Source organism: Triturus cristatus, chromosome 2_2, assembly GCF_964204655.1.
Source record: "Triturus cristatus chromosome 2_2, aTriCri1.1, whole genome shotgun sequence".
In the NCBI taxonomy this organism is placed as follows: Eukaryota; Metazoa; Chordata; class Amphibia; order Caudata; family Salamandridae; genus Triturus; species Triturus cristatus.
The window spans coordinates 817,015,362-817,038,650 of record NC_140582.1 but is presented as its reverse complement, the minus strand read 5'-3'; the positions used below and the strand labels follow the sequence as shown (position 1 = coordinate 817,038,650).

At 45.4% G+C, this 23,289-nt stretch overlaps 1 protein-coding gene across 1 annotated transcript in view; it reads right to left on the bottom strand.

The window, feature by feature from the left end:
* Positions 1-23,289, bottom strand: part of NFXL1 (nuclear transcription factor, X-box binding like 1) — a 716,350-nt gene that overhangs the window by 54,095 nt on the left and 638,966 nt on the right. Inside the window, exon 22 of the mRNA XM_085642145.1 lies at positions 6,928-6,981. Coding sequence (XP_085498271.1) covers positions 6,928-6,981 — 54 coding nt within the window. The remainder of the gene's footprint in view (positions 1-6,927; positions 6,982-23,289) is intronic.

Here is a 23,289-nt window from a genome sequence, read left to right as displayed (position 1 = left end):
CCGAAAGGGAGTACCTTGAACTGATAATGTTGATTTTGAATAGTGAACCGGAGATATTTTCTGTGGGATGGGTGTATGGGAACATGGAAATACGCATCCTTTAAATCTAGTGTTGCTAGGAAGTCTCCCTGACTGAGTAACGGCAGAACCTGCTGGAGGGTGATCATATGAAAATGTTCCGACAGAATGTACATGTTGAGAGGTCTTAGGTCCAGTATAGGCCTGAGAGAGACGTCTTTTTTGGGGATTAAGAAGTACAGAGAGTACACCCCTAAACCGTGCTGTTGGATAGGCACGGGCTCTATGGCTCCTTTTTGCAGCATACTCAGTACTTCCTGCTGCAATAATGTCAAGTGCTCTGCGGAAATAGGACGTTGTCTTGGTGGTATGTTGGGTGGAATGGATGTTAATTCTAGACAATAACCGTACTGGACAATGTCTAAGACCCACCTGTCTGTGGTGATGGAACTCCAGACTGGCAGGAACTGTTGTAATCTCCCCCCGACCGGTGTTATGTGGACGGGGGGCAGTGACAAGATGTCACTGTTTATTATTGGCAGAGGATCTGGTATTGTTGTTTCCTTTGCCTCTGCCCTTGGTGCTGGAGCCACGGTATCCACCCCTATTGTTTTTATTATAAGAACTTTGGGACCCTCCTTTATTGTACTGCTGCTGGGAGCCCTGACCTCTAGCTGCTCCTGAACTTCTGGGGCGAGGAAAGGAGCCACTACGAAACTGTTGGGATTGTAGAGCCCCCATAGATTTAGCAGACTCAGTGTCTTTTTTAATCTTTTCGAGTGTGGTGTCAACTTCAGGGCCAAATAAGAAGTCTGGGTTGACTGGCTGATGCAAGATATTTGTTTGAATGTCTGGTTTAAAGCCCGATATTCTTAACCATGCATGTCGTCGTAACATCACACTAGTGTTGATGGCCCTGGCTGCTGTGTCTGCTGCATCCAGTGCGCATTTGATGGACGCATTGGTAACTAGTTGCCCCTCTCTAATGAGGAGCTCCGCCCCCTCCTTGTACTCATCTGGTAGGTGTTGTATTAGGGGTTCCAGGGTATCGTAGTGGGACCTGTTGTACCTGGCTAGAAGTGCCTGGGTGTTGGCAATGCGCCAGATGTTTGATGCTTGAGCTGCCACCCGTTTCCCAGAGTTTTCGAACACCTTTGACTCTTTGTCCGGAGGAGGAGCATCACCAGTAGTTTGAGAGTTCGCTCTTTTGCGGGCGTTAGAAACAACCAGGGAGTCCAATGGCAATTGACCCTTAATGTACGTAGGGTCTCCTGGGGCTGGTCTATACTTTTTCTCAATCCTGGGGTTTAACACTCGTGTTCTTGTTGGCTCCTTAAAGATGTCCTTAGCATATTTAAGAACGCCTTTTAGCATCGGTAGTGTCTTAACCGTTGTTTCTGATGTGGAGAACGTGTCCACTAAGAAATCCTCTTCAACAGAGTCTGAATGAAGTTCAACCCCGTGATTGGCAGCCGCCCGTTCAATGAGGGCGTTAAAAGCAGCAGTGTCCTCAGCAGGGGATGGTTTTATATTGTAGATAGGGGTGTCAGGAGCATTGTGGATGTCACCTGGGTCATGTGGGTCTCCCCATGATTGATCCTGGTCCTGTGGTTCATCCAGGTCATGATGTAGAGGATAAGTGGTATCCTCATAATAGGTGTCACCTGCATCCGTCTCCGAAGGTGTTGGAGAAAAATCAAGTGTGTGGTGAGTATAAGCTTGATAGGGTTCCACAGGCAGTGGAGTGGAGCCGGAATCCATTTTCTTCTTGAGCGGGATTTTATAGGACTCCAAAGTGTTCACCGGGACAATTTTTCTCTTCCGAAACACCAGTTTACCGGTTTCGAGGTCGATGACCCGCTCCTGTGAGTCGTAGACAGGTGGATCTGCAGGTGCAGGTTTTGCGGGTGCGAAGCCCTTCCGGAGTGCGAACATTTTAGGTGTCCCCGACGGCAGCAATCCAAAAGTGATTGGCGCCGGCGTCGATGTAGCCCTTGCGACCTTCTTCGGCTCGTGGCCCTGTTTCGGGTCGGGTGTGTCCCGTTCCCTGATGCGCGTCAGGAACTCAGACACCTGCTTCACCAGGGATGGCGATGGTGCACTGGAACCGACGTGCTCTTCGGGGACCGGCTTGGAGGCCGTCCCAGGTCCCTTTCCCGACTTAGGCTTTTCGATTTGAAGTTTCGGGTCGACGCCCTGTGGAGTGGGGATCCTCGCACCGTCGGCACCCTTTGCAGTCGATGCACGATCGGTCATCTGGGCTGTAGGCGTTCGCGCCCCAACTTTGGTTGTTAAAGGCATCTGCGGCTTCGGGGGACCGAGGGCCTTCTTGTGTTTCTCGGCGCCGAAAACCCTATGTGTGTCCTCGGCACCGACAGTGCCTTTAGGCTGTTCGGTTCCGACGTCCTTCTTTTGTGTTTGCGGATGTGAAGGGTTAGAAGCCTTCCATCCGACGAGGACGAGTTGCACTTTTTGTTTCGGTTTCACCTGTGCAGCTTTCAGTTTCGATTTTGAAGGATCGACTCGAGAGGTTTTACAAAGTTCCGGCTCGTTGGAAATGTTCGAAGCCGAGCCCGGAGGCGGGGCTGTAGAACGCAGTGACTGGTCTTGGGTGAGGCCCGCAGGCGACCCCGTGACCCGAGCCATATGGACATTCTGTCCCTGGGCCTCCGTATCGACGGATTGGCCTAGCTCCTCGCCTGAGCTATCTTCTTCGGCCCCAAGGGCCCGATTGTCGTCTCCTACCTCATCGACGACTTCTTCGTCCTGGAATATCCCCTCGTCTTCGGCTTCATAGTTGGAGTCAGGTTCCGAAGCAGAATCAGATTCCACTTCCTCGACGCTCTCGACATCCTCATCCTCTGTCCCGAATATGTTTACCGGGGTAGGCGCCGATTTGTTGGCCTCCAAGCGAGCTGCACGTCGATTCCGAAGTGTCTTCTTTGACCGGAATCGGGCGCAGGCCATACACTTGGATTCATCGTGATCCGGTGACAAACATTTGTTACACACCGGGTGGACGTCGATGTGGGGATATTTGGCGTGACATAGAGGACATCTCTTGAAGGGAGTCCTCGATTCCATGTTCGATCGTCGATTGAAGTTCGGTCCGAACTCGATCCGATGAGGTGAAAGAAGAAAGTTATCGATACCGAACGCGAACGATACCGACGAAGTCTAAATATAGTTTTCCTAACTTGAGCTAAGATAAGCACATCCGAACCCAATGGCGGAAAAAAACAATCTGAGGATGGAGAGGATGCCCATGCGCACTGTAGTCCAGGGGAGGAGCCACCTATCTTGTGATACTTCGAAGACTCTTCCAGGACAACAATGTGCAATCATCCGGACCCAACACTAGGCGGCGATCTATGCACAGATATGAATTCAGCAGCCCACATGCCTCGAACTGCTTTGTTTCTGCCAATCGATTTAACACACAAACAACGAACAATGGATATGAAAGACGGAACTCCCATTCACTATAGCCGCAACGCCTTCAGTGGTGTGGTTAATACACAGTGTTATTTCATTGCGCATCTCAACTTTTCAGTTTACAGCTTGGATGAAACATTTTCCAATAGGTAGAGACAAAACCCTTGGGAGTAGCTACATACATGTGCTTCCTTGGGTGTGCGACTTCTACATCATCCGAGTCTGGAGCCCATGGCCAATGAGAATTCCTGTGCAACGGTACAGAGATTACTGGATCAAAGTTTCATTGAAATCAACGCAGTATGCCCGGAGACTGTCTCTGCGTTAGCTGAGACTGAGGATCATGTATGCTCCTTAGAACTTCTTAATTGGGCAGTAGACCTATCTTCCTACATGGTGTCAGAGTCCTTAGACTTTGCAATGGTTGGTCACATACTGGATGCCTCAGACAAGCATTGAATGGATGGTTCTTTAACAAAATGTCCGTTATATGTCTATCTTGATCATTGGGTCTTGAGAACTGCTTTGAGTTTGACTATCTTCCTAATTCTGTTATTTTCTGTGCTACCTTCCTTACCAAGGGGAGGGTGTCATGTGTTTAGTGCATGGCCCCTATGTCAGCCTAACTGTGCACGTTACAGACTGAGTTTGCTTTGCACACGTTACTATATAAACACGTGTATCTTTGTGCCACATTGTATTTTCACACAGAACTTGCAGCTGTTTGGCGTTCTGTTCTTTCCAGGAATTTAGTCTGAACACAGCAGACAAGGTCGAACAACAATGCTCCTTCCTATTTTGTTCTGGGCAGGCACTTGCACCTAGACATAACACATGAGTGCAGCTGTTGTTTGTGAGTATATATGCCTTGTCATATAGGTATGCACAGTAATGTAACATACATAGAGAGAGAGAGTCTTTCTGAGAAGAAATCACGCTGTACCTGGGATGTAGCATGTCCACCTGTGTATGCTAAGGTACAGGGTCTGCTATTAATCCCAGAGATATTTTTTATATAATCGTTCCGCACAGAAAGCTGAAAAAATGCTTGTGGCCCACCCTGACCCACAGATAACGCCTGTGGGAATGTAATATGGGGGTGTGGACATAGGCATCCTGCAACTCCAATACTGCCATCCAGTATCATGGATCCAGGGCAGATAGAACTTGAGCCAACGTGACCCCCTTGAGTGAGAAAGAAGTTGAGAGGGCAAGGTTTAAAATAGGACAAAGGCTTCCATCCTTCTTTGGTGCCAGGAAATAATGAGGATAACATCCACTCCCTATTTTCAATACTTTCGATGGATCCTCTTTCTAAAAGAGCCTGGACTTTCACATGTCGCACGTGATGTTAGGCCATGGAGCTAACACCCTATCCTACCTCCAATGGGATGGCCAAGTGCCACTGAGGGCAAGCTAAAGTGCTTTGGTGGCAGTAGCAGGAAAGGCGGGGGAGTGGGCAGTACCTTGCCCCTCAGGACCTGTATGTTTTCAGCTGGATCCATGAATGTTACCTTGTAGTGTCTGGAGAGGTGGACCTTGGTGTTGTTGTTTCGCTGAGCTTCTACCTAAGCCTTAAAAGAGGGGCAACTGCAGGAGATACTACCACACGAGTGCGCTGTGGCCCTGCTCTCTTTGAAGCGCTCCAGCGACGAGTCTGTCTTGTCTCCGAAGAGACGGATGTCATCAAATGGCATACCCATCAGTGATGCTTGCATGTCACTAGTGAAGTCCGTGAGCATCATCCACACATGGCACGGAAGCACTATATACCAACTGCCATACAGTCAGTGGTATCTAGCCCAGAGCGGCTAACATCTTCCGCTGTGTTTTGACCAGCCAATAAAATATTAAGACTGTAGGCAAGATTTCACTGACCATGCCCATACAGCATGTGAATAGTGACCCAGGGGACAACTAGCATTCATTGAGTGGAGTACAAGACTAGCTGAACAGTGTATCAATATATGAGCTTCCATTCATTTGGATTCCTAATCAGGAGGCGTAGTAGGGAATTAATTTGGGCTGAACCTGCTTGTCAACACCCGGACCACCAGGCTTAGAATAATGGAGGAGGAGGGGCGGGTCTCTAGGAGTAGGACTGTGTTTTTTGGCAATCTGTAGGATGACTGGTGGGCAAGAGCCCGGCTTGGCCCAAGTGCCCATTAGTCTATCCATAAGAACCTTGATAAACAGGAGAAGTGGTTCTGTGGAAGTCTGTCCAGGTTGCAGGACTTCCATCCCAACGCTGATCATGACTTCACCCGATGGGAGATTGAGGTCTGCAGCCGTTTGCATCAACACGGCGAAAGAAGCATATTTCTCTGCGAAGGGGCTGGAAGGGAATTCAACCCAGTGTTAGGGGAGGTATACAAGCCACTGGCATCCTGAAGATCCATAGAAAGATTTTCCTGATCAAAGTAGTGAGATGAGTCATCTCAGTCAACCTCATCCTCATGTTGGTCAGAATCTGGGGCCATAGGAATGTATTTGGATAAAGGCAGGGCTTCATCTGATTCAGAAAGGGGTTGGATTGGCAGCATTTGAGGCAGGTAGAGGTGTAACTTCAGTCGAGGTCATGCCGGATTCGCTTCAGAGTCCGAAAGAACAATTGGTTTCTCATCTGAGGTAGATGGACAGGAGCATTTCACTGTGTCAATCTGAAGCCAGGGTTGACTGAGGCCCCGCCAGTCAGGGCAGATTCCGCAGCAGGGTCAAGAGGCTCGGATAGCGCTGAGGATTGATTCACTGATAGTAATCTGCTTGAAGGCCTCCTTGGATCCTTGGGGTATGGAAGCACGCCAGAGTGAGCCGGAAGGACAACACAATACAAATATATGGATATAGACTGCTGTAGATAGTAGATAAACTGATTTAACAGATGAGAATATAGTATCTGTCCATAAAATGTACTATACAATTGTTTTAATAAGCGAGCATCAGCATTTTTGAAACGTAGTCTTTGTGGTACTACTGAAACACATTTTGAAAGATACAGTATTTCTGAATTATGTTGCAAAAAGGATCATTCTCTCTTTCAGAGAGCTGCAGTTTATCTCTTTTCTACATCTTATACTGCCTCTGTGCAGTAGAATTCTTTCAGTAAAAACACCACTGTAGCTTGCAGGAACAGACTCACCTGGGTACACAAGTTTAGTTACAGAGATAGTTACAGAGTATAATACATTTTGAGATTTTACATAGTGCATCATCACCCAGATGCAATACAGATTTAGGGTACATTTTGGTGCACTGAAATGAGCCATAAAATGCACCTCAACTTTGAAACAAAGCATTTTGTAAAAAAGAAAAAAATGTCTGCGACCTGGCTATGAATCAAGCACTTTCAATTTTTGGAGTCAAACATTCCATATTATTAGTTACAATGAGCCTATTTTTTCAAAGTAACGGTACAGCAGTTCTTCATGGAATTCATTCCGTTAACATTTAGTGAATGATCAGCATCTTCCATACCTGTTGTCGGCGTTTCTCTTCTTCTAAAGCCGCTTTTTCTTCTGCTGCTTTCATCTATTGGCAGATACATAAACCCAAATGAGTTGCAATACAGATAGGAGTGTATGATACATGAAGACACAACATATACACTACATTATAGTTATATATATGAGTCAATTGGAATCACGTTTAATTTTGGAGCTGGACAGCAAATACCCCAAAGGGCTCAATAACACCGAAGATTTGCACAATTTTCTGTAATTTTCTATTATGGTTCAAGATAAGAGAAAATATGATAACAAATATGGGGCTTGACGTATGTTTTCCAGGCAATCTAACCTCAAAAATATTTCCATCACTGAGGGTCATCTACCCCTGCTACAATAATTGGTACGAAAAACTAGAGACCAATACTGCAATCTAAGTGCAGAGCGCACAGGCTCCTCTAGCCATGCTGCTATTACGAAAGATTCAAGTAAGTTTTAAGATCTATTTGTATATTTTAGATCGTATACAAACATTACAGTTCACCGTCAGCTGCTATCCCCCCGATTTCTATCTTTCATTGTTTTTTAACCTTTTTTAATTTATTTCAAGCACTAGACTTTTAAATACAATAACTATGTTCAGTGAGTGGTAGTATTTAGCACATAGCACTTTATGGAAACACGCAACCAACAATATGATATAGTCAGTCAGGCTTGAGTTGATTAGTCTACGTTATTCCATTAATAATAGGCATACAAACCAGGTCAAAAATATACACGTACTTTTACATGTGTACATATATTTGAGGTCCAGCATTTATGCAGAGATAAGAGCAATGCTCTACACAAAAATTCACTAACTCCAATTATGACCGTGGTATAAAGGCCTATAAAACTACTAAAGTTTAGATTATCACCAACAAATGACACCAGGATGAATCTCAGGTCAGGGGACAAAAAGAACTAACAGATACACAAGAGAAGGGGGTGGACATTATTAACCTATCGTCCCTCACACTCAAAGATTATATGATTACGTTACTTGGAAAAGGTCTAGGCATTTGCCCTATTGAGAGAGGGGACATTTGCAAAACAAAGATAGACCTTTTCAAGTTCACTAGGAATTTAAAATTGAAGAAATTGTTTGTTAACAATCCTGTGCAAAATAAAAATCCTAAAAACATCCCCATGTGTGGTGTTTCAGATGTACTCAGCATACAAGACATTTATGACCCCCAGCTACTACTCTCCATTACCAACCAGAAAGACACACCAGAGAACATGACCCAACTCCTGATGGAACTAAATATTGATGCAGACTACTCAATAGCTAGTGGACTGAAATCCAAGTGGACTCCCATTCTACCAGGGGGGAACACCATAGATACGTTCCATAGATTGGTTTTTAAAGGACATTGAGAAACATGAGGCTAAGATGAGACCAGGTAGGAGATTCACTAATGACAATCTATCACAGAGTGAACAACAAGCTCTGACCATCTTATCAACAGACAATTCCATCATCATCAGGGAAGCAGATAAGGGGGGTAACATTGTGGTCATGGACAAACTGGACTACAATGGGGAGGTCTTAAACCAATTTAGGGACATTGAGTGCTATGAGGCCCTTAATTCTAACCCTATTGGACCCCTCACTATCCAGATTAATAAACAACTCAGGTCTTGGCACGCAGAGGGGCTCCTCAGTGAGGATGAACACTTGTTCCTCAAAGTTCAGAGACTGAGATTTCTCACACTATACACACTACCCAAGGCTCACAAGAACCTTCCCTTTCTGCCTGGGAGACCCATTGTATCCAGCATAGGGGGTCAGACGGAATGACTAGCAGAATACGTGGACTTGTTTTTACAACCGATGGTACAAAATCTTCCGGCCTACATTAGAGATACTGGGCCTCAGTCCAATTTTCGTTCTCCAGCACTTCAACATCAGGCTCCCACACTCACCCCCCCCAAGAGCAAGGAAAGTATCCAGTTGATTAGATATAAGGGTTTGATATAGCTTAGCGATCTTGTGGTCACCCAGGTCTCCCAGAATGAGCTTAACTTCCAAGAGATTAAATTCAGGGAGATCGGCTAGGGCAGCAACGTCCAGTGTTAATGCATGGCAAAGCTGAAGATACCAATGAAATTGACTACGATGGAGCTGGTTCTCCACCTGCAGGGTCTGAAAGGACTTAAGAATAGTCCTACTCATAATGTTCTAGACGGTAGAAATCGCTATGAGGTCCCACTTTCGAAAACCCTCCAGCTCAGCCAACGTGGGAAGCAGACAGCCCACCAGAGTGGTGTCCATTTCGTCAGCCTCCACCCAACATCCCATCCTACGAAGAGATTGTTTGCACAAGCTCAGAACCACCCTAGTCACTGGGGGAAGAACACCAACACAGCCTACTCTGCTGTGATTTTTGTTCCTGATGCTGGAATGTAAGTGGGGTTTGATGGATCTACCACAAATCCCTCAAGACCCAAAGATCTGCCAACAGGCCCCTTCAAAACAATAAAGATCCCACGTAAGCCTGTCAAGTAAAACAGCCTCGTCAGAGGTGCTGCAAAAGCTTCCCGTGAGCTGTGTACAGGCAATGCCTGCTTTAGTGTACTGGCCACAGGCTAGTCCTTATGGAGGGTAGAGGAGGATGCGAGTGGCTGGTTTTGGTTCCAATACATCAAAATGCCAACTAACTTGATTCTCAATCGTTCCAAAACCTGTAGCTCTGAAAGCACTAGTCACGGTTGATTACACTGGTAGGGTTCGCACACTTCCAGGGTACCAGCAATGACCACCATGAATGCAAGTATACAAAGTCAAACAAGGTTCCAGGCTTCACACAAAATCACAAACATACTAACACATAATTAAACTCTCCATCCATGATGGAAGTAGAGAATGACTGCTTACACCATTTACTTGGAAAAGGTCAGTAGGCTTCACCCCAAAAGGGTACAGAGTGAAAGGCCTGCCCTTTCATTATAATTATGCGGTCACCACTGTCAGACTCTCCTACCCCAGTCAGTGACAGCAGGAGTCTCTCTCAAAGAGGGGTAGAGATAGGGTGCCCTTTCGACCTCAGAGCCTATCTCATGTGGGTCGTAGTCCATAAACAGCATTACTAACATTGGGCCTAAATGTTTGTTACGCTGAGCCATGCAGGTGAATTTCCGTCCCAGCAACTGTATTAGAAACATATACATTTTTAAAAATGTACTTTTATGACTGAAAACATATGAAGTTACGTTTGCATTTGTAATGGGTACATTTGGTGCTAAGGTGTTCTTTATATGAATATACTGTCCTTATCTGCAGAGGGTGGCCAGCTTTCAGTCCTTGTTCAGCTCAAAGTGTGAAATCTGATTGCTAAGCTAAGGCACAATAGAGAATAGTGTTAACATGGGCTTTCACTGAGCTCCAACAAGGCTCAATCAGGAATCCATGGCTCATCATTGGTACTTTTGCTCTTGCAATAAGGCTTTCTTTAGAGAAATGTAACAATGCAATTAATACAATGAAGAACTTTGGGGCAGATCATACCTGATTTTTAGGTCGAGCCTAGAATCAGCGCTCAAGCGCTGCTCTAGGGAAGATCTGGGATAGTTCAGTACGGGAGAGAAGCATCGCCCACTACCCCACCCATACTTTTCGTTGGCTTGTATGTTTGTCCTTCGTAAATGCTGGCCTCTAATTCATTATGAGGCTTGTTAGTCCCTCCTTAGTACAGCCATGTCCTCATTTGTATCCTCCCATGGCTACTGGCCCCTTTACTTGGTTGTTACATGTACGTGTATTATCTATTTATTTAGTTGTTTCTAGTTAGGCAGGACATGCTTTGCTTACATTTGGTGGGCCACGCCCGCTTCCTCTTTCAAAGCAGGAAGCAGCCCGGACAATGTCGGCCGTGGCAGGACACAGGGCTGCTAGGAGCCTCCTGGGGGAGCTGCCCGCTCCCTTCATTTATGACCGTAGGAGCACCATAAAAGCGGCGAGCCCCTGAGCAGCCCTAGGCGATGGTTGATGAGGAGATAAGAGACGGCTCTGTGGCTGCCGCTGCTTGACTCCCCACCCTTACCAAAGTGCACCTGCTTCTCGCACAAAAGACGTATGCCTTCCCTTCTACTACAGCACTATTCCTAATGCCTCACTCCATCAGGAGTTGGGCTAATAGTACCCCTATTTGTGCACTCCCAGTAGGAGCCCCTGGCACATCCATGTGTGCGCTACACTCCAAGCAGAGGCCCTCTAACGGAAACAATGATGTGTAACTGGGCTGAGACCCCGTCTGACACGGAGCCCAGATGTTGCCGAACCCTCGAGACAGCTCCTGTCACAAGCTCTCAGGATGTCTGCAGAGAATGACATTATCAGATCCCTGCAGCTCGAGACTCTGTCTCGTCACAAAAAGAACGCTTAGAGTATCCGTGACAGCTTTATTTGTGCGGGAGCGTCAGATAACGAGGAAGACTCTGCACATGTTTGCAACTCAGTTAATACATGTTTCGTGTTTCTATCTTTCCCTGTTTAAACATGTATCAAATAAAGGCAGACTCCACGTTGCTGTTTTTTTTACTTTTTTGTTTTCTGCACCTTATCATATTGGTTAAATAAAATACCAGAAGTAATTTAAATGTTGACATTAAGATTAGAAGTACATTCTGAGCTGAGTAAGTTATGAACAAACAGCGATATGGGTTTTGTACTTAAACTGTGTTTGAAATCATTTTTACCAAGCCTAAGCAGACTGTATCTTTCCAGATCACCTGGTGCGTGTTGTGTTCTTCCCAGAAATGGTGGGTTAGCGGAAGTAACACCCCACACCCTTTGACAGTTTTTGATGGCGTCACAGTAATTGACAGACCATGATCCTTGGTCCACTTTGAGCAGCTTTTGAAAGTTTTGAACCCTCTGTTCAAAAATCCAGGTTGCAGTCTGTTGATAAAAAGTGATTGGCAAAAGGCAAAAACAACCAGCCACTAAACGTAATAAAGCTTAAAAACAGTATTCTAACATCAGGGCCATGGGAATTATGCGGCTTGGAAGGACCAAATTATGTGGCAGGGTTGACTAAATTATGCAACAAGAAAAGACAAATTATGTAATGTAATACAGCACATGTTCTGATAGTATTACTTCAATATTTTGTCATTCTTAGGTCGAGCATAGAGTCAGCGCGCAAGCGCTGCTCTTGTGATGGTTGTGCATGGCCTCTTTTTATATACGTGGTCATCTACAGACCAAAATATTGGACACTTGAGGCCCGGACACTTAAGATTCTGACATACTGCTGGAATCCCATTATACTTAGTCAGGTAACCTGAATGTTAGTGGTTTGCTTGGTTAACAGCAATACTATTTACATAGGGTACAAAGAGTGATGAGAACCCGGACACGTGGTGTCTTCTCAACCATGCAGCAAAAATAATTATTCTGAAAGTGAAAACAACCAGTAGGGTTAAAATGCAATTTCTATTACGATTGTCCTTCTAATGGTTTGTTGCTTAAATACGCATAGTTGCAACAATTGTGCCCCAAAAGAGGGTTGTTTATGCAGGCTAGCAAATTAATTATGACTTTCCCAAAATTTATATCACATGAACAGACCTGACTTTAGAGATTATTAATATGTCATTACCAGGCCAACACTTAGAATTGTCACAGCTGGAGATGCAGTCATTAATAGTACTTATTAGCAATTGGCAAGCATGAACAAAACCAGCCTCGTCGCAGTAATGTGCAATAATGTGGTGCATAGCTAAATACTTATAAGGTCCCAAAGGTGAGACCGATTGCATTGAAAATACTTGAGCCCCAGGATCCCACCCTGCCCTGCATGTTGCACTACCACATGCCAGGGGAGTTCTCCGTGAGAATCTGCATTGGCCTTCCCTGATGGATGGTAGGAAGGCGTTCAACCCCAAGCAGATGGATGGCAACTCCAACAGATTTATGTGGAGCAGGGTTTCCACCAGAGTCCTCTGATCTCCACCTCTCCCAGATAACCTCCCTAGCCCAAAAAGGATGCATCAGTCACCACCATTAGCTCTGGGTGGGGAAGGGAGAGCGGTCTCCCACTGGTCAAGTAGCGGGCAAGCAGCCACGACTGCAGGTCTTGTGCAGTCTCCTCTGAAACCTGAATTCCATTTGACAGATTTTCTTTTTTTCTTTTCAAAACTCTTTTTATTGAGTCAGCAGATATAATAATTGCAGGTATTACAAAATAGTTAAAACATACAAACATCCATATATTGAATCCTGAGCAGGTGACTGTTATATAGCAGTTGTAAAACAAAAAAGTAAACCATTCAGGTCCGTAAACGACAGCACCAAACATTTTGCAACTCTGTCTGCAAAACAAGACCCCAGTCATGCCCTTCTACATATATCATATCTAACTGAACAGCCTTACTGCCCTGTGCTGCATCTCTATACGTTTTTGACTTCCGCGGGGTGTGGCAGAGGTGGTTCCAATAAAATGCCCCGATAGTCTGCCCATCGTTTCCATATTTTAAAGTGTTTCTGAGGGCACCCTCGCGCTGTAAAAATGGGTTGTTCCTGCCCCATACACTAGTCGAGACCCGCCCTCCAAGCTCTCAATTTGAGTGGAGCTGGATACTTCCATGCCCTTGCAATATCCCTCTTAGCTAGGGTAAGACCCAAGAACAGTAGATGTCTTTTATATATGTTGCCCCCAATTTCATCTGTGATATGCAAAAGAACGAGCCTAGGCGAAAGAGGTATAACCCAACCTAACACTTCAGATAAACAGCGAATAATCTCTCCCCAAAACCTCCCCGTTTGACAGATTTTCTTAGTACTGAGCCCAATGCAGAGTATGCATATGCCACATGGCAAAGTGGACAAGCAAGATGCATGAGACCAGCAGGCCAAGAAGCCTCGGAGCTGCTTTCATCTAGATTAAGAAACAAGGCTGAAATATCAGGATCACAGCCTGCATGCCCTGGACACATTATGATGAAAGAAAGGCTCTGAACTGCACTGTGTCCAGAACAGCTCCTATGAAGAAAAGCATCTGTGAAGAGGTCAGGAACGACTTTGGCTCATTGCTTGAGAACCCCAACGATGGCAGGGGGTTCATTATTATCTGGAGGTGGTCTACATCTGACTGTGGCGATATCGACAAGCCATCATCAAGAGAGGGGAAAACTAGTATCCCCAACTTTCAGAAGTTGAGCGGCAACCGCCACCACCACTTTCCTAAACACCCGAGGGGCGCTTGTGAGGCAAACTGAAAATGCTCCTGGCAATCTTGAACCACAGGTATCATCTGTGGGACTGGAGAACTGGAAGGTACAGAAAACAATCCAGTTGTCAAGATTCAAGGCAGACAGAACTTGGGCCAGTGGGAGCATTTTTAATTTTGCCTTTCTTAAGAAGGCATTCAGAGGGTGAAGATACAAAATAGGACAAAAGCCTCTGTCTTCCTTTGGCATGAGGAAATAGCAAGAGTAACAACTTGTACCTCACTTCACTTATCACTTGTAATATTTTAGGTTGAGTGTGCTATTCCTTTTTATGCAGCTTTCTTGTGTTAGTTTTCAAGTATTTCTTTTGTTAGTACTAATGTGTGTATACTAAAGTGACAAAAGCCGCTAGCATGAACTGTAGGCAACTTCAATATGGCAACGCTATCAGATGGGAGTGACTTTGTGTCCAGACATGCTCTGCACCTACTCTCCACCCCTTGTAGTGAAAGTTTGACAGAGCTATGGCAGATGATTTACTGTGGATCCAACCAAGACGGTGGTAGCGCTTACAGCACTTGGGTGTGATTCTAGCATTTTTGCTATCGCTGGTGAGCAAGGATCGGATGCTGGATAAGGGTGAACAAACGGTGAGTGATGGAAGATGTTGTCTTTTGCTGTGAAGTTTCTTCCTTGATAAGTTCATAAGTTGATTGGTTTTCCCCCTTGAAGTAGAAAACGACCACCGATGAGTTGGCATCTCTCTATATTAGCTAATTAGTAAGAAAGATCACTGATGCATGGCACTAATGGCTACAGCAACACGGACAGTGCCCCCCTTTGCCAGTTTACATTCACAATGTAACACAAAGCATTGATTGTTCTCACTACATTATATATTCCGGACTTCACGTGTTTCTCTTGGTAGACTAGGTAAGAAGCAACTAATGTTGACTCTGACCAACCAGGTTTCTGCACACCTAGTGGGTAGAGGTTGTTCACATGACAAATGCATGTCTTGCTTTAAATAGGAGCACTCCTATTATTTGAGGTCTTCTTAAATGGAATACCATGGAGGGCCATTGGCAACCTCATATGGCGGACTGTGGTATGTAGACTTTGACTTGGTTACATTAATGAGGAGGTCTATTTCTACTTGTGATACACAACATTATATTTTCACATGGAATACACCGATATAATAGTCACGGAGTGCCTTCGAGATGGAATATTTTGTAATTACCATGGGCAATTGGTATGGAATGAATTATGCATATAACTGTCCCTTGGTCAAGCCTACCCTTATAACTATCTCCAGGTGGATCAAGTATTGAATTAATTAGAACCACCTACTGCATACAAAGATTGATGGAGAGATAAGGAATAGATGGATTATTTTGATTACTTGCAGTAATTTGTGTTCTTCACTGTGTATCTAAACTTTTATGGACTGTTTAGCTATTGTGATGTTATTAAATATGTATGTGTGTCTTAGTTGATATATATGTCCTTAATACTTCTGGCCTTTGGCGACTATGTTTTATTAACATAAAATGTTTATGAGCAATCAAAACAGAGATAAGAGGGGCTGCTAATGCTATCAAAGAAGCCACCATAATTTTGTGATGTAGTCACCCGGCCCAGACAAATTATTTTCAGTAATGGTGCAACGTAACCTGGTTGTCTAGTATATCCCTGCTGGTTGACCTTTGTATTTGGTATATACATACCTCCGGGGTGGGCACAGGAGTTCTGCAAAGGGGAAGAATGGTTCTGCCATCTTGGTTTTAGGTAAAGAGGGTTTGGGATTGTTGGCCGTAAAGCACACAGGAAATGCAGCTAACCCCATTGATTAGGAAAAGGTCAGTAGTTTCCCCCGCACACAGGCTAGTGCCAGGCATAAATGTGGCATCCCCAGTACCCTCCTAATAACACTTTCTGGACCTGTGGAAGAAGAGGACTGGACCTGCTGCCTGCTGTCTGATTTGAGGAGCTTAGAAGACTGGACTTGCTCTCCCTCTTGTACCCTGGACAAATAAGTGGACTCCAAGGTTCATAAGGATGACCTTCTGTTGGAACTAGAAGGATACAACAAGCTACAAGAGGCATTTCCGTGCAACTGACAGCTCACAAGGTCCAACAGCAGAGCCCTGGACACTACTGCTGGCATTTACTGGAGTGAGACTTGACTACCAATTCCTATCCCCAATGTACTGGACCCTTGACTGGTCCCAAAATGTACTCCTTTTTACTTTTCCTGAATCCTGGGACCTAGAAACCTTTTGGCTTGAAGACCCTCCGGAGGACCGTGACCAATCTGCCAAGCTAATCTGACGAAGGTGTGCTGCCGTTGGGCAAAAGATTCAGGTTGCTCACGCTCAGGGCTTTTCCACAGCTGCAAATTGGAGTCAGCGACACCTTGCAGAGAAACTACCAGGTCTTGTGGAGCCTTCTCTGGATGTAACCTGCATTCTTGTTCCACTGGAAGAATCTGAACTAAACAGTGACTAAGACCGAAGGTTGAAATCTTCACCAGACAAGGGTGCAAATAGTATCTAGCTGGAAAGAGATCTTCCTCAAGTGCTAAATCCAAATTTCTCCCATTGAGCGATTTCCTGCCAAACGTCAACAGCTTCACCGTGACCTTGTCCAGCATCTATCAGACATCGTGGGGCCGTCTTTAGCCACAGCCTGATGCCTTGCCCTCTTGAAGATTTTTGACTTTATTTCAAAAACTCAGTCTGAAGGTAAAACTTCCAACTGAGTCAAACCTTGTCTCGGTATCCACCCATGATCCATCGCGGTCAAGCTTAACTTGTGCCTGGGTACCGATTTAGCGGAACCAGATGACAGAGGTTGCTGCTTAATGTGGTTTGTCACCTTTTTTATATTGAAACTTTTAAAATTCATAACCCCAGCTTCCTTTATTGGATTTTTGTAGTTTTGATGTCATTTTATTTATTAACATTTACTCAATTTTTCTAAACTGGTTTGGGATTTTTCTTGTTTATTAATGTTTTTGCATTATTTAAACACTTTACACATTGTATCTAAGTTAAGCTTGCCTGCTCTCTGCCTCTGCTACTAGGCCTGTGAGCTCAGGTTTATTTAGTGGTTCAGCCTGAGATGAGTTGCGGTTATTACATGAAGTGGGTACTTTTATAATTTAACATAAAATCAACTTTTATTTTCCATATTAACTTGACTTTTATTTGTCAATTTTTGATATTTCCCCAATTCGATTCTTGCCCTCCATTTTTTTGCACCTGTGATTTTTGAAAGGATGGAAGAAGATCCAAGCAACATTAAGAGCTTCAGCATAGCAGATCCACAGAACATGTGCAAAGAGAGAGGGCTGAAGCTGGCCAAGGGATCCAAGAAAGGGTACTGGAGGAGGTCTGTGTGCCACAGTCCAGCATACATGACCAAGAGAATGAGGAGACAGAGGAGGAGGGAGAAATGGAGGTGGAAGATGGCATTGCAGACGATCCAGTGCCAGAGGAGGAGGTGCCCTAAAGACCCAGGTCACCTGCATTGTCCAAGTTGAGAAGCAGTGTGCCCTCCCACAGCCTGGCCCAGGCAGATTTAGAGGCATACAAGCAGAAACAAACCCGAAATTACAACTGGCTACACTTGCCATGAAGGGAAGGAAAGAAGGTGGCACTGGTGGAGAGGAGACTAGCCATGTTGGGAAAGAAGACAATGCTGAGAGGCGCCAGCGAAAACTGGAACTGCTGGTCAAGAGGTCCTCTGACTATGGTGGCGGTGGCAGTGACAGTGAAGGGCCTGGCAGAGGTAAAAGAGTCCACATCTCCAAAGACCTGGTACCTAGCTATGTGGTGGGGGATGACATTGATAAGTGGTTTGCAGCATATGAGGTGGCCCTCAGAGGTGATCTAGGGGCTAGTCTGTGGACACATACACCAGTTGATGGAAGAGATACCCTATTGGCCCTACAGGTAGCTGACAAGATGTGCTATGCCCCCATGAAGTAAGCCCTTACCACTAAGTTTGCTCTGACCCCTGAAAAGTAACAGTCTACATTGCAAGGATAGCCAGAAGCAGTCACACAAGTCATGGGTGAATTTTGTGGATTCTTCCAGTAAGATAGTAGATAGTTGAGTGAATGACAGCAAAGTAAGTTATTATGATGCGCTATGAAATTTGATGATGAAGGAGCTCATACTGACAATTGATTTACACAGTTGTGGCACAACCTAATTGAATCCAAGTTAACTGTACCCAGAGAGCTTGGGAAAGAGGGAGCACCAGATTTTGAAAGAAGGCACCTGGGGGAGTCAACTACAAGAAAGAGGGGTTGGGTGTCTCTCAACAAAAGGAAGGGGTGGGGGGGGCAGGAAAAACCAAAAGGAGTTCCCCAAAAAGAATCCCCCAGGAACAGTGTGTGTGTGTGTGTGTGGGGGGGGGGGGGTGTTAAAGGGAAGAAATCCAAGGGGCCTTACCAGCGTTGGTGGTATGACTGTTTCCAGTCAGGGCACAAGAAAGGAGATGCCATCTACTCCAAAACCCAACACTGATGGCATCACTCAAGGTATTGCCAGTGAAGTGCTGGGAGCTCGGGAGGGGGTGCTCCAGTTAGTTTAGGGGGGGGAAGTGCAGTGGTTACCCTAGTGTCTCTGAGTGACAGAGAGATGGTGCCATAAGCTCACATGCCTGGCAACACTAACAAATACATGCAGTGGCCCACCATCAATGGGAAGAATGTGGAGGCTCTGACATACACAGGAGCCAGCATGACTATTATTAGGTATCATCTTGTGTCTTTAGAGCATGTTATCCCTGATGTAGTCCACTAGGCAGTGACAGCAGAAAACCAGCTAAGCCACTACCCTGTAGCTTTGGTTACACTACAATGAGGTGTGGTCTCTCATTCAGCTTCTGTAACTCCACTACAGAGAGCTCACTGTATGCCAGGAATATTTTTTTATTATTATATTGATGGGGCGAGGCCTGACCCATCCTGGCATTAGGCCCCACTCCCACTCGTAAAGCCACAGCAGTCTTTCTGCTACCCTGGACAATAACATGTCCATCCCTCAGGAATGCGGGCCTATGGGCTAGCAGAGTGGGGCTAAATCCCCATATAGTCCCACTTGCCAAACCGACTGGCTCCACTTGTCCGGCTCGGGTCTGCAACGACCGGGGAAAACCTACCATACTAGACATTTCTGAAAACTAGTCACCCATAGGAGTCCACAGTGGTGTGCGTTGCCTGGATCCCACAATTTCTTCTTACCCACAATTCCCTGCAAAGATAACATTTTGCCTCAAATTCTACCTTTTCCTTGCATTTCTGCAATGTAAGGTCTCGGAATCTACAGGGATACACAAAATTCATACCACTCAACATTCCCCCATTTGTTCCGATAAAATCGCTACCCCCACTTGTGTGGCTGGGCCTAGTGACAGGAACGGATCAAACCAGGGTCAATGGGAGTTCTCCTGCGAGCACTCAGACTGCGGAACAGGGCCTCCACTTCATGACTAGACACATCGTTTTGTCACTATTTGCTGAAGACTTTACATTTTTTGTCAGCGACTCATCTACAAGCATTTCCACTATAATACAGGACTTCCTCAATTTTCAATTCCTAGCGGGTGTATCTATTAATTGGGCTGCAGCTTTCCCAGTCATTCATTTTTCTCAAGTGCCTCCTATAACACCCTCTGAGGTGGAATAATTCAACTGACCCCTCAAGTGCCTCCTATAACACCCTCTGAGGTGGAATAATTCAACTGACCCAAATTAGCAAAGATATAGAATCGATTGTGCGTGATACTTATAGTAAAGCAATTGTCAAACTAGAAGATCAGGTTGTTGGCTGGATCAAGCTTTCGCTGCCTGTGGTTAGTCGACTAGCAATATCGAAGATTATTGTCCTTCCCAGTTTTTTGTAAATCACCCATGTCCAATATCTAAATGCTTTTTCAAACAGCTGCCGTCCAGCATGATCAGGCATGCCTGGGGAGGCAAAGAGACTTGCTTAAGCAGGAACATGCTGACCCTTTGCTTTGAAAAGGGTGGACTTGTTGATCCAGATTTTGAGCTGTGCTACTGGTGTGTGTAGGCTCAATTTGTACATGTCTGGTATTACGCTACACCCTATCAACTGCACAACTCGATCAAGATGGATATTACCAGTCCAGCCCCATTCAACATGGCTCTTTTTCTGTCTGCCGTATGACCTAAGGTCAAGCTGAATACAGTGAGATGCACGATCTGGGCCTGAGACTGACTGAGACACCGGGATCACCTTTACGGTCCCGGAATACCTCTCACAAAGAAGAACAAGTTACTTACCTTCGATAACGATATTTCTGTAAGAGACTGAGATTAGTTATGGATTCCTCACCTTAGAATTATGCCAAGGCGTCAGACTGGATCTGGAGAATTTTTCTTCAGCAGAACCCCTGCGAGTCGATAGGTGGCGTTGGTAGAATCCGCGTTCGTCGTTGGCAGAATGACATTGCGGTATCTACTTAGAGGCCCCCCTGCGCGCTGACATCAGTTCTTTACACGACATTCCACTCCAGAAGCGTAGAGCCATGCAAGACACTGACCACTGGTGCACGAAAACTAGGGCCCTGAAATGGAGTCCCTTGCCCTAGAAGTCAGTTTGCAGAACAGGGAGGATGGGTGGGGTGGTGAGGTATATCGTTATCGAAGGTAAATAACTTGTTCATCTGTAAGAGACAGTTCGTTATGGATTCCTCACCTTAGAATAGATACCCCAGAAATACCAACCCCGGTGGTGGGTCTGCGAACCAAGTTCTCACCAGTAAGTCCTGGAGAACTGAAGGGCTGAAGACCCCGTCTTTCTGGACTTGGCTGTCCAGGCAGTAGTGTTTGGTAAATGTGTGCAGTGGAGCCCACGTAGCTGCCTGGCAGATGTCAAGAAGGGGGACTCCACATCGCAAAGCAGTAGTGGCTGCTGTCGCCCTAGTAGAATGGGCACACAACCCCACAGGAGGTTCCTTTTTCGCTAGGGTATAGCAGATCTTGATGCAAAGAACGTCCCATCTGGAGATGGTTTGTTTCTGCACAGTCCGACCTTTCTTGGCACCCACATAGCCAACAAAGAGCTGGTCATCCACTCAGAATTGTTTTGTGTGATCCAGATAGAATGAAAGCGCATGTTTTGGATCCAGACGGTGGAGCCTCTGTTCCTCTTTAGAAGGATGCGGAGGCGGAAAGAAGGTGGGCAAAGTGATGGTCTCTCCTATATGGAAAGAGGTAACCACTTTGGGAAGGAAAGACGGCCTAGTGCGGAGGACAACCTTGTCCGGATGAACAGCCAGGAAAGGAGGCTTAGAAGAAAGGATCAGTAGTTCACTCACCCTGCGAGCAGAGGCGATGGCAACCAGAAATGCAGTTTTGAGGGTGAAAAGTCTGAGAGGACAGATATGTAGCGGCTCGAAAGGAGCACACATAAGATAAGTAAGAACCAGGTTCAAGTCCCACTGGGGTATCACGAAAGGAGTAGGAGGAAACAAGTGAGTAATGCCCTTAAGGGAGTGATTTACAATAGTGGACTTGAAAAGAGAAGGCTGGTCAGGTAGCCGAAGGAAGGCCGAAATGGCCGAAAGATAGCCTTTGAAAGTGCCCAGAGCCATGCTGGGCCAGAGAAAGAATGAAGAGGAGAACCTCTGAAAGAGGGGCAGAAATGGGATCCACAGCATTTGCTGTGCACCATGCCATAAATTTGTTCCACCTACAGGCATATACCGTTTTAGTGGAAGGACGCCTGGCTGCCAAGATAACATTACAGACTTCGGGAGGAACGTTGAAAGCTGTCAAGTGCCGCCACTTAATCTCCACACAAGGAGGTGGAGGCTGGACTGGTTCTGATGGAGGACCGTCCCCTGCTGCTGCGACAGAAGATCCTCCTGAAGAGGCTAACTGATCAGAGGATCGATGGACATTGTAGTGGAGACAGGGTTTTGCCTGCACACATTGCTATGTTAGCATAAGCGTTTTAGATGTTAACGCCATCTTGCCACTTTGCGCTTTTGCACACGACACTACAGGTAGCTGTAATTATAAGTAAAACTGCTTGCTTGCTTTTTCTTCACATGAGAACGGGCCGCGACCTTAGTCTGAACACTGTGTGCAGAAACCGTCAAGTTCAAATAACAATGTATGCTGTTGAATTCAGGTTGATCGGCACACGCTCGAGACACAGCAAGCACACAGCTGCAAATATTCGAAACTCAGGTGCCTTTAATATTGCATTGCATGCATGATGCTGAGACTCTCAGAGAGCAGCGCTGATCCTGTGATGTGATTCACCTAAGCTGATCTTGGAGGTATGGGGTTCCCCATTCAAACCTAGAGATCTTCTATTATTATATAAAACTAGCTTATTAGCCAGGGGAGGGTGGTACACAAGGTATTATAGGACCTGTTTCCACTATCATTATAATAGGATTTCTCCCTTTGTTTTCTATGGAATTGTAACAATGCTGATGGTATTATTTATAATAATTTGTTTGCTTATGTTAGCCAAAATACTGCATCGTAGAGCACGTAGTTAAAAATAAACATTTTAAACTTTTCCGTGTCTCTGATTACTCACGTTGTGGACTGATATGAGAATAACAACAAAGAGGTGTTCTTGATTCCCACCATTCCTGAGAGTGTTCTAAGTCGCTTGTTCTGGGTTGTCTAATCATTGGTAGCTTCAATATAGTACGGAGAACGAATGAGACACTGATGCTAGTCGGATAGGGGTTGTAGGTACTCAGGTGAGTTTTTTGGTACACCACAATTCACGGAGGTCCTGGTTTCCTGCGCATAGTTCTGTGCATGAGCAGAATCCCCGCAACATGGCACACCTAACGTTTTGGTCGTATGATTGAGACACCTTAGTAGTGCTTATATTTGTCCACAACACCCTCACTCGTGTTTCCGGTTGACGGGAGTGACGGTTTAAACCTACCTATATAGTTGAATTATAGGTTCACTCAAGTTTGACAATTAAAAAGGTTTCATTTTGAATGACTGACCCTTTTTGTGCTATGGTTTAATATAGATTGTTTTTCTTTTCTGCGTCCTTATGGCTGAAGTTGCTATTGCACCGCATAATCGCGCACCTCTCCGGCGTCATTTGATGCAGTTCGGGGTGCCAGACGACCGAATGTCAATTATCTTTGTAGT